At 36.8% G+C, this 12,497-nt stretch overlaps 1 protein-coding gene and 1 pseudogene across 1 annotated transcript; one reads left to right on the plus strand and one right to left on the minus strand.

The window, feature by feature from the left end:
- The first annotated feature begins 7,737 nt into the window (after positions 1–7,737).
- Positions 7,738–9,203, plus strand: LOC130727595 (dehydration-responsive element-binding protein 3-like). The gene has a single exon (XM_057578772.1). It carries the CDS (start codon positions 8,103–8,105, stop codon positions 8,724–8,726), a length of 624 nt encoding a protein of 207 aa, XP_057434755.1. The 5' UTR covers positions 7,738–8,102; the 3' UTR covers positions 8,727–9,203.
- Positions 9,204–10,763: 1,560 nt separating this feature from the next.
- On the minus strand, positions 10,764–12,286 carry LOC130727594 (uncharacterized; annotated as a pseudogene).
- Positions 12,287–12,497: the final 211 nt, after the last annotated feature.

Here is a 12,497-nt window from a genome sequence, read left to right on the forward strand (position 1 = left end):
TCATTATATGTTTTTTTAATTAACATGATTGTGTTAAGAAGGTCTTATAAATCAAAACGAAGTGAATATCATGTAAATATGAATATAATTGACCTCATATAATTCTTAACATGAATTAGCTTGAAAACTAAGGTTGCGGTCTGGCGGCAGTTAATTTTGGGGTTTCATTACACTTAAGGGAGCTCGGCGTAAGATAAAAATTAAAAGTTTCATTTTCAGTATAATTGATTATTCATGCCTAACCAAATCAATGTTAAGGGAGAAAATCATGGATTTTACTAGCCGTAAAGTGCTTCTTCGGGCCCTGAGAATCTTGTTGGGAAATAACACAGCTAAACAAGTAAAATAAACCAGGAGCGCAATCAACAACACAAGAATATAACGTGGAAATTCCAAAACCGGAGAAAAATCCACGATCGTTATCAAAACCGACAACCAGAGAATAAACACTATGTAAAAATTGTTACAACACATAGACTTCACTCTCAACCACCCATGACCCCAGTACACCCACACTCTCCAAAGTAAATATTTGAACTACATCTCACAATACTCTAAAACAAGAGCATAAGAGAAAAAGGGAAACACAAATATAAACTTAAAGTGTTTTCAGGTGCTATTGTTTGGTGTTTTTTTGTGTGTTGAAACAAGGAGTCTGAGATCTCTATATATAGTCTTGGACCCTCCCACTCCTCACCAATCTAAGCGATGTAGGACTTCTCCAAGATGCATAACTTGATCTTTTTTCTCCTTCATTAGCAATGTGGGGCTTACATTGCAATCAACCCCAACAAATGTTTATCCGTCATTGGTGGAGAGATTTGCAATGACACTTTAATGCTCGAGTCAGAATGTGCATGGGTAAGAAGCAAGAAGTACAACGATGTTGGAGGCGACCTAATCTTCTCACATGCTGTTTAATCGAGCGGTCGAGGGTAATCTCACATTCTGTAGTGGGAGAGAACCACGCTTATACCTAAGGGATCGGAGAAAGTTGTTAACTTCAAAATAGGACATAGTAGACGAAGGCACACCAAGTTAATTAAGCTCTCGACTTAGACAAGTAACTATGAAACAATATTAGTTAGTATAGACGCAATCGGTCGTGGAGACGCAATCGGTCAAGGAGACGCCATGTAACCCATCATGGAGACGCAATCAGTTGTGGAGAGGAATTCGATTATTGAGCTTGTGATAATTGAAATTTGCAATCTAGGCGTTTGGTGGTGATTTCACGAGTGGTTACAAACATCGAGTGAGGGATGTTTATTGATTATATGGGTCCTCCTTCGTAGGGCTTATCGTAGGTTCTCTTATGGTCCCATCTCAGCTTATGTCAAGTTGTTGAGTGTTCTCATGACAACCGATGTAGTTGTATGATGTCAGATGTTGAGTACTAGGAAATGTACATAGCTTCAGGAAGATGGTGGAAAAAATTGCGATAATGATCGATACTCAATCAATACTCGTTTCCGACATGATTGTCCCCTACGAGTTATGACTATGACAGTACAATGAAATGAGAGAATGTTTATATCAACTTTTATCAAATATGTTCTTAGTGCATGTAAAATAAGGGCGTAGATGAATTTGGCCTCTTCAAAAAATTCATAGCTTTTAGTCCGCAACATTAATGAAGTATATGAAGTTAGTTCTTATTGTCAACAGATTATGTGTATTAGTAGAAGTAATGGTCCAAACCGTCACAAAATGCATTAGTGACCGTTTAAACCGCCACAAAATGCATCAACTAACTTCACTTATTTTACTAAAGTCTAAGAATAAAAGCAATGAATTATGAGTTTAATGGATATGCACTGACAGTGTAAAATAGTTTTACACAGACATCCAATTGAATTCCGCCAAATCAGAAAATATCTTATTCTTTTAATTAAAATTAAAGTCAAATGTAATTATCTCTCCTATGTGGCATGCTTTGATTGGATGACTGTGTAAAACTATTTTACACTGTCAGTGCATATCCATTAAACTCATCAATTATTTTGGTGAGATTTTATCACGAGTAGTTTTAACATTGAATTCATTGGCTTGAAAATTAAGGATATGGTTTGGCTGGCAGTTAAATTTTGGTGCGATCATTACAGTTAAGGAAGTTCGACGTAAGGTAAAGATTGATTAGTTCCAACTTCCAACTTCAGCATAATGAATCATATATAAAACATATTCTCATAATTTGAATCATTCGATTTTTTATTTTTAATTTAATGGTTGAAATTTCTTAACTATGGTGACTACACAAAAATTAACTATATAAAATTTAGGCTTAATACATCAAAAGGCCCCTGTAATTGTAAAGGGAATCAAATCCAGGGTCTGAAAAAATTTTGCATCAAATTGGGTCCCTAGAAATATTTTTTTAATTCAATTAAGGTCAAAGTGTGTCAGGCTTCAATTTTATCCCAGTCATCAATTCCACGTGGCTTTTATAATTTTTTTAATTAAAAAATAAAATAAAAATTATTTTTAATTCCAACTCAACTCATTAAAAAAAATTATTTTTAATTATTTTTAAGGCCAAATAAATATTTTTAATTGAATTAAAAGCCAAATTTTTAAATTTTCTTTTAGGGCAAATATTTTTAATTTTTTTAAGGCCAAATTTAATTTTTTAAAAAAATAATTTTTATTTTTTTTTAATTAAAAAAAATTATAAAAGTCACGTGTAATTGATGACTATGACAAAATTGAGATTTGGCCTTAATTGAATTAAAAAAAATTTCTTAGGGACCCAATTTGATGCAAAAAATTTTCAGACCCTGAAACTAATTCCCTTTACAATTTCAGGGGTCTTCTGATGTATTAAGCCTAAAATTTATTTATGAAAGAGTTCTATAGCTGTAGACCGACATATGAAATAACACGACTGATAAACCATTTAGTAGGGGTGTATAAGACCCGGCCCTACCCGCCAACCCGTCCCGGCCCAAGCCTTTAGGGCCGGGTTGAACCCGGCCCGATCATTAAAAGAGACCGGGTTCGGGTTGATCTTTGAGCTACACGACTTCGGGTAGGGTCGGGTTCGGGTTGACACTCGGGTCACCCGGCCCGTCCCACATATATATTTTATAAAATTTTAATTTATTATAATAATTAAAATGTGATACATGGTGCTCAAATTTATCTTACCATGTGGATGAGATTAAAATGTTTAACATCTACCTTATAAATTAAATAAACATTCATCAAACTATGGACACTTTCATGCTCTAACAAGAGAAAATCATATGTGTGTATTATGCACATGTGAGACAAGTGAAGAATGATCAAACAAAATGAGTGACACGTGTATATAGATCAAACAAAATGTAAACCTCTCAAGTGCAATAGATTATGAAAGAATTGGATCCTTTCAAGTTCTTTCTTCTAAAGAATAGTTCCAACTTATGACTCTTTAAGTATGTTATTATCTTTAAATTTTACAATTAGTATCAAATAGTCTTAGACTAATTGTCCCTCGGGCTAACCCGGTCCCGTCCTACTTAGACCCGTCCTAAATTGGACCGCATAATGTCGGGTTGCTTCGGGTCTAAGGACGGGTTAGGGTCTATGAATTGGCCCGGTCAATATTTAGGGCCGGGTTATGATTAACCAAAACCCGTCCCAACCCGTCCCTTGTACACCCCTACCATTTAGCAATGACGGACTACATTTTGTGCAGGTTAAAATTAAAACTCTCGCTTATGTCAAAAATGTGTCACGCTATTTCAGGTGTCTATGAACAAAAATTGGGGTTGTCTAAATGACCCATGATAAAGTTTGGGTTAAATAACCCATCATCCAATTACATTGGAGATAAGTGAGTTGGAAATAAATTAATAAATAAAATATAGAAATTCCACCTCACTTATCTTCAATGTAATTGGATGATGGATTATTTAACCCAAACTTTATCATGGGTCATTTAGACAACCCCACAAAAATTACATTAGAAAATTAGAAGAGTGAAAAATGTACAATAGATTAGGGTTTGGTATGTTTAATTAATGTGAGTGATGAGGTGTGGACCAAAAATTGGACAAAGTTGCCGAGGAACACCACCAGGCCCCATCCTATTTAAAATCGATCTAATTAATTAACAAACCGAAAAGGAAGAGGATCGGAACAAGCACACTGAAAAAATTGAAATTATTGCATATCTTCTTCTACAACGATTGGGAAATGGCACACAAACTGGAAGAAATCAAAGAAGGGTACAGAAACCTAAAAGTTTATGCTGGCCCTGACTATCTAGTTTTTAAAGCACCCACATGCTATTAATATTATTGCTTTGGTTGGGTTTAGCTACACAATACTAGCTACATAGCTAGCTATAGAGACAATAGAACAAGCTTCAACCAACGTTCAGGGAGGGTTATATACATGGTGAGTGAGTTATTATGCACATATTTATGGTCCAACAAATGAACTATATGTAGTATTGATGAGTTACGTTCGTTTGGCTTGAGATATTGGACCTGAAGAGAAAAAAAAAGCACCAAGGTAACATGACCAAGAGAAAGTTGAATATAAATAATATATATTGGAGGCCTAATGCCACGGTTAGCTAGACCGTGTCCACCTCATTGTCAACCTCTATTGATGGTGTCATCTATGTTTGTTGTGTAAAATAGTACTAAATTCTGCCGAAATAATAGGGCAAGTTGGTGATAGCGAAGGGAGATGATGGTGGAGTCAGAACAGCTCTGGGGATGCATGAGTGAAAAACATGTAAATAACGCGTGAAAAACAGGCTGGTTAAAAGGATGAGAATGAAGTGAACAGTAAATACTTATTTAAAGGTCTGCCTTGTCTGGTGTAGATTTGGATAACCTTCATCCACCTGCTAGTCTCTCCATTTCAAAAACATATCGTTCTTCAAGAGATTATGCACACAGTTTAAAAGCTCTAAATTGATATATAATTTTAGTCAAACATCTTAATTTAAAGTTGGGTTATAGTATGTATTAAGGAGGATAGTTATTAGTTAAGTAATTGATGAGAATTATGATAGGTGATAATAAGAGGTATTTCAGAGATATAACATTAAATAAAGGTATGAATCAAAGAAAATGTGATCAATAATCTTGAATATCTAGAACAACTATTTTAAAAAATATGTAAAAAAACTAAAACAACAAGTGTTATGGAATGGAGAGAGTACCAAGTATTTTTTTAATTTAATTTAATCCATTATTTTATAATTCTAGTCAGCAAGTCGGAGAACCACTGAAAGAAGCAAGAAGAAGATGGTGGCTTTGCCTTCTCGATTGCAACATAAATAACTTGTTTTCAACCAGATCACCTCCCATACCATCGTCAACAACGTTGCTCTTGTCTCTTACAACCAAAACCTCATCACCGTCAGCGACATAACCTTTGTCCCCTTCCAAACACCACAATGCCATAGCCTTAAGTGAAATAGATGCTCGATTCAAAGGTCGAGCTCGCAGAAGGCAAAGTTGTTAAAGGTGGCGACCACAATTGTGAGATCGTGGAGCTCGATGCCATTGAATTGCTCCTCCATGAGCACATCCACTACTACAAGATATGCAGGAAATAGTTGCTAAGTTCATACGTTCAGTCATCCGTCTATCATGTTTTGTACGATAACAATTTTAAGGGCATAAGTGAAATAGTAAAATTTTCATATTTCAGGAACACTTTGACTTATCGTCTATGCATATGATGTGTTGTCCGAGTCTAAACAACTTATGCAAACGACAGGTCAAGATCGTCTAACAAGGGAAGATCGTCTGAAGAATGTGTGCCATCTATAAATCACAAAAAGATCTCAAACAAACTTGGAGAAGAAGTTAGAAGCGAATAAGAGCACGTGATCTGACAAAGCTCAATGACCAAAGCTCAAGTACAACGTTGTCACCATCAAGTTGTCATTTTTGCTCCTCAACGGATAGAAGCAAAGTCCAATGCTACCTACCAACTGACATACTACTTCTTTTGGGCAAAAGGTCTTCATCAAACAGTGTCATGCATTTAATGCACCTAACACAAGTACACTAAAGCATCGTTTGATCCAACGACTAGAATCTTTGTAAAGAACACTTACAATCTTTCTCACAGAAGATCAAGGAGCATAAAAGGAAGACGTCAAGATTTGAAGTGCCAACGATCGAATCTCTATTGAATCAATTTCAACGATCAAAGTCAGCAAGAAGCAACAATCCAAGTCAAGCTTAAGAGTCAAATCTCTTTGACATTGTCTGCTTCAAAGACAGAAATATACCCAAGAGTCAAATCATCTTATCCAACTCTCCTTAGATTTAGAACACAAAGTACTTCATAAAATCAAACCTTATTCAATAATTTGTATTTCATGGGCTAAGAAATTTATAATATCCCTCTTGTAATAAGAGAACCTTGTAGAGCCAAACGATCTTGAAAAAGATCTTAGGAGAAGTCATGTATAATACTTGTTGTCGGAGGAGTCCTATCGAATACTTGTTTAGGAGAAGTCCAGCATAATACTTGGTTGGGAGAAGTCTTGTCTAATACTTGTTGTGAGAAAAGTCATGTCGAATACTTGTTGTAGGAGAAGCCCTTGATACTTGTTTAGTGAAATCTTGGTTAAGTCAAGTACTAGACGTAACCCCATCGATTGCGGGAGACCCAGGATATATTGTTGTGTTCTTATCGCCTACTATCTTATACTTATATCTGTTGCACCAAACGATCGCGAAAACGCTTTATAAACTTATGCTCATTTGAAAACTCAAGTTTTACAGGAACACAATTCAAACTTCATTTCTTGTGTTACTTTATTACATTTCAATAGTTACTGCATGATTCAAACTTCCATATGTATATGTGCGTAAAGGGAACCAATTCAAGACCTCGGGAGCTCTAGTGAAACCGTTAGAGGATGACAACGACGACCCACAGACGAGGCGTTTTTCTTGCTTGTTCGAAGGATGACCAGAACACACCAGTGTCAGAGGTCCATGCATAGTTGAAGAGACAAACCCCTTCTCCGACGAGATACAAAATTTAATAAGAATCTGATAAAAAAAATTGGTTAAGATGGAATATACATGTATAAAGAAGACATTTGAAGGCACCGATGAGAATGCTTGATAACATGACTTTTAATCATGTGAAAAGAGATGTAGATGGAGGCCTAAAAGAACTTGGAAATATATTCTTAAAAATGGTCACATTGCAATAATATCCCTCAAATCTAGTTTTTTGACCGAACACTATGACATAATGTGATCCATATAATCGACCTCACTTAGTAGGATAAGACTTTTGTTGTTGTTGCGATTATGACGGTCTAAACCCATCACAAAATTCATGTATGTTTTCATACATGAAAGTTGTGACGATTTCATACCGTCGGAATTGTGTTTTATGTTTTTAGTGAATTTTTACTCTATGGTGGTCACAATTACGGCCAGAAAGTTGGGTGTCACCCTGATGTCTAGAATCGTACTCAGTCAACAAATCCTCTAATTTTAAGTTAGAAGAATCTATCATTTTGGAATCGGTAACATCCACAACACATGTAGATAGGATTAACATTTTTAGCAAAATCTTTCCATATACAAAATCCAAACAAGTAACCATACTTATAATGTGAAATCAGGCAAAAGAATTTAACATTTGCAGCTTAAAACAACCGTGCCTTAATATGAATTAGTACATTATCCAGCAAACTTAGGTTATATTTAGATATCAGATGCTGATGCAATCTTTACACCAATCCAAATTAAGGTGAAAGTTTGTTCATGTTACTCTGAAATGATATTAGAGAAACCGAGACACAAACTGAGAGATGAGTGTGCGTGGCAGAACAAGGGTGTATCAGTAGTCAATGGTCACTGGAGCTTGCTGGGTAACTCATTTTCTCTAGTGGGTCCTCTTCTGCCCCCTTATGAACCTTTATAAAGTGACATAAGAGTCACTGGGAAGTGACAGAAAAAAAAGTTCACAGCTGATTTAATTTCACTTCCTTTTCCCTTTCCAAGCCAAGCCAAAGAACTCATACTCAAACCTCTTCCTTCATTCCACTCCCAAAATAAACTTAGTTTCTGCCACATAAACCTTCATACTCAAACTTCAAATATCCAATTCTATTCATAACAATGAGTGTTGAACCTCACAACTCAGAAACAGAGTCAAATTCAAACTCAAATTCATATACATCATTATCATCATCATCGCCACCGCAGTCCAACAACAACAACACAAAGCGCAATCGAGAATCGAACACACACGCTGTGTACAGGGGAGTTCGAATGAGGACTTGGGGGAAATGGGTGTCCGAAATTCGGGAGCCAAGGAAGAAATCACGCATATGGCTAGGCACGTTCTGCACGCCAGAAATGGCCGCCAGAGCGCACGACGTGGCGGCTCTCAGCATCAAGGGAAGCGCCGCCATTCTCAACTTCCCTGAGCTCGCAAACTTGCTGCCGCGGCCGGCGTCGCTTGCTCCTCGTGACGTTCAGGCTGCAGCAGCAAAAGCGGCGCACATGGACTTCCCCTCTCCAACCTCCTCGTTGATGTCTTCTGCAATGGACATTTCCTCTGCTTCTGATGAGCTCAGTGAGATAACAGAGCTTCCCCGTTTGGAAAACAGTGATGAGTGTGGCGAGCTGGAGAATGAGTTCGTGTTGGTGGATTCCATCGATGAGTGGATGTTTCAGCCGCCATGGTTGCAGACCATGGAAGATTTCGTCTGGAGTGGCAGAGATTGGGGTTGTGTGTAATTTGATGTTGTGTGCTTGATTTGCTCTGTTTCTGGGAATGTCTCTGTTTTTCTACTCTGTTCTTGTTTGGTATAAAAATATCTCCTTTTGGCGTGTATCGGTATCAGCAGCCACTATAGGTTGTTGCTCACTTCATCACTTAACCATCATAAGATTGGGGGTTTGATTATCACCCCTGGGAGTGAAGCATATTTCGTGGCCAGTCGCTTACATTACTGCGATCATTTGCGACGAAGAAATTAGTTATTACCGTCAGCAGAGGTGGATATTTGTGTCAACAAAAGAAAAAGGTAAAAATGCACCAGCAGCCACTTGTGGTTCTTTCTTTTAGGGGCTATAATAACTCACTCTTGTGGATTTTTATCCTTTTGTCTTTGTCTTTGTCTTGCCCCCTCATTATGTGTGCCTTTCTTTCTCCTTATTAGAATTGTAAATGCTTATAAATGAATAAAGTAAGATGAGAAAGTGTTTGTGTTCCTTGTTTGGGATGTTTAATGACTTGCAGTTTGCTTTGGGGAGAAAGCTAAAACCGGAAACTCTAATCCAAGTAAAAAATAGTCCTTTACTTGAAAGGGGAATGGTGATGATGATGATGATGATGATGACCATAAATCATAAATGATATCTTAATTTCAAGTTGTAGTGGTGGCTTAATCTCGTTGGCATGGAGATTATTTATTTATGCCAATAAAACAAGGCTTTGTGTCTCATGTCTCAATTCTTTGGATATTCAAGGTTTTGTGTCTCATGTCTCAATTCTGTGGATTAATGGGACATAAAGTTTTCTGGTTTTCCTTTGGCAAACGGCAGATGCTTATTGGTGTGCTCTTTGTGGTGATGAGCATGTGATAGTGACAAAATAATTGTCATCAAACACCACAGACACGCTTATAGAAACTGGCAATTTCCCATTCTCCTTACAATTAAGATCTGCTCAATGCAAAATGGTTTGAAGAAAATGGATTCCATTCAAGAGCCAATGAAATTGACTGTGTTTGTCTTTCACGTGATGCTAAATATTAACCGAGTTTTTTTTTTTAACCTAAACTTGTCCTTAAACCTAAATAAATTCGATGCATGCAGATTTAAAAGGTATGGATCATGACGAGTTAATGGATAGGATTGCGGTCATGTACCCCTAAATCCATGACTACAAGTATTTATAGAAAGTTGTAGGAGCCCACAAGGTATAACATGCACTAGAAACAACATGTGTACAGTAAAATGCTTCTAATTAGGTACTTAAATCATGAGTTAGGTGAATTATGACAAGTTCCTTAGCAGCCCTTTTTGTCATCTATAACACAATATCTTTCCTATTTAATGGTGCCACCTAATATGCACCATTTTTTAGTGGTGCAACCTTGCACCACTATACCAATTGTCCATTTTACCCCTGTTAAAAAAAATTACTTTATAAAAAGAAAAAAATATTGGTATTACCGGGTGGATTTTGATGGGATTAATTTTTTAAACAGGGGTAAAATGGACAATTAACATAGTGGTGCAAAATTACACCACTTAGTGGTGCCAAAAAAGAATACTTCCAATTATTTTTAGCATTGTCACTCTTTTTACATTAGCAAACCAGTCTTTCAAATATTAAATTAATTTCTCCAATCAAATTTCAATGATTCTGTTAGAGCAACTCCAACCCCAAAATTCTTATCTGGTTTCTTAACACACTATTCAACACTATTCAACACTATTCCTGTGGGCCCTGTCTGCCACATCAGACTTAAGAAACTCCTAAGAAACTGAAGCAGATTTTGCTCCAACCCATGGTTTCTTAAATTACTATTTGAAGGGTCTCACCCGTGTCCCACCATACAACATAAATTAATAATATTTATTTTCACTCAATTTAGATTTAAAATTTAATACTAAATCAATACTTCAACTTAAAAATAATTTAATTAAAATTAATACGAATTTAATTTAAATTTAATTTTACTTAATATTTAAAACAATTAAATTTAAATATCGGCATGCTAACTTGAAACAAAAATAAAAAAGTACATTGTGTTATTTCTAGCAAAAACAATTTTATTGAATGATAGAAATAAAGACGAAAGAAAATACATGACAATGAAAAATAAGCAACAATACATTTGAAATGAAATACATAATAACACTTGAAGGTTAATTTTCATTATTCTCGTTTTCGAGAAGCTGCCAAATATGCTCCACCAAGTCTGCTTGAAGCTGGTGATGAATTGACCTATCAATTTGATGTGCTCTTCTTTCCAAGATATTTCTAAAAGCGGGAATAGGACCACTTACTACTTCAGCATCCAATATGTCATTATTGACCTGATCATAAACAAAATTACCTCGGTACGTGTTGCGCTCATCTTCAACAATCATGTTGTGCAATATGATGCAAGCATACATTATTGACTTCATCTCATTCGGATGCCAAAAGCGTGATGGACCACGAACTATTGCAAACCGAGATTGGAGAACGCCGAATGCACGTTCAACGTCCTATCTTGCTCCTTCTTGTCTTTTCGCAAATTTTTGCCTTTTTTCTCCTTGCGGCATTGGGATGGTCTTCACAAATGTAGCCCACGGGGGATAGATACCGTCTGCTAGATAGTATCCCATGTTATACATTGTTCCATTCACGCTAAAGTTCACCATGGGAGCATTTCCACTCAAAACCTCATTAAAAACCGGAGATTGATTTAGCACATTAATGTCATTGTTAGAACCTGCAATGCCAAAAAATGCATGCCAAATCCACAAGTCTTGTGATGCCACTGCTTCAAGCATGATTGTGGGCTTTCCATGATCACCTCGGGTGAATTGACCTTTCCACGCAACTGGACAATTTTTCCATTCCCAATGCATACAATCAATAGAACCCAACATACCTGGAAATCCACGAGACTCGCCCCATTGAAGTAAGCGAGTAATGTCTTCCTGGTTCGGGCGCCTCAAGTATGTTCCACCAAATACTGCACACACACCTTCCACAAAATTCTTTAAGCACTCAATTGCAGTACTTTCACCAATTCGAACGTACTCGTCAACACTGTCAGCAGGTGATCCGTACGCCAACATACGAATAGCGGCGGTGCACTTTTGTAATGGTGATAGGCCTTGTCTTCCAACTGCATCGACAGACATTAAAAAGTACGGGTCATGAGACCCAAGGGCCCCTACAATTCTGAGGAACACATGCTTTCGCATTCGAAACCTTCGTCGGAAAAGCTCTTCCGTGTACACAGGATTTTCGGAGAAGTAGTCATTCCACAACCGCTCGTTCCCAGCTTCACGATCTCTCTCTATCACCTTTCTTGTTCGCTTGGGCCTAACGGTGTTGGCACGTCGTTGATAAAACTCCATCTCCTCATGCATCATATCTTCTATAGTCGTGTCATTGATAAGTTCGTCAATGACAACGTCGTAAATGTCCAAGTCGGCCATATTGTTTGGATCCATTCTATGACACAATGAGAAACTATCAGTGTAATTGGATAGGAGGAAGAAAATATGAGAGGACAAAACAACTCTTGAATGTTGAGATGAATGAAATATGACATGTATAAATAAGAGAAACAACAACGGCTATATTCCACAACGGCTATATTCCCCAACGGCTATATTCCCCAACGACTATATTCCCCAACGGCTATATTCCCCAACAGCTATATTCCCCAACGGCTATATAGAACACATAAGTAGAAACGCAGTACACATTAAGAAAAATTCGAATACTGAAATTACAACATTAATGCAGAATACATAAGTAGAAATGCTAAAATT

Source organism: Lotus japonicus, chromosome 1 (genome assembly GCF_012489685.1).
Source record: "Lotus japonicus ecotype B-129 chromosome 1, LjGifu_v1.2".
Classification (NCBI taxonomy): domain Eukaryota; kingdom Viridiplantae; phylum Streptophyta; class Magnoliopsida; order Fabales; family Fabaceae; genus Lotus; species Lotus japonicus.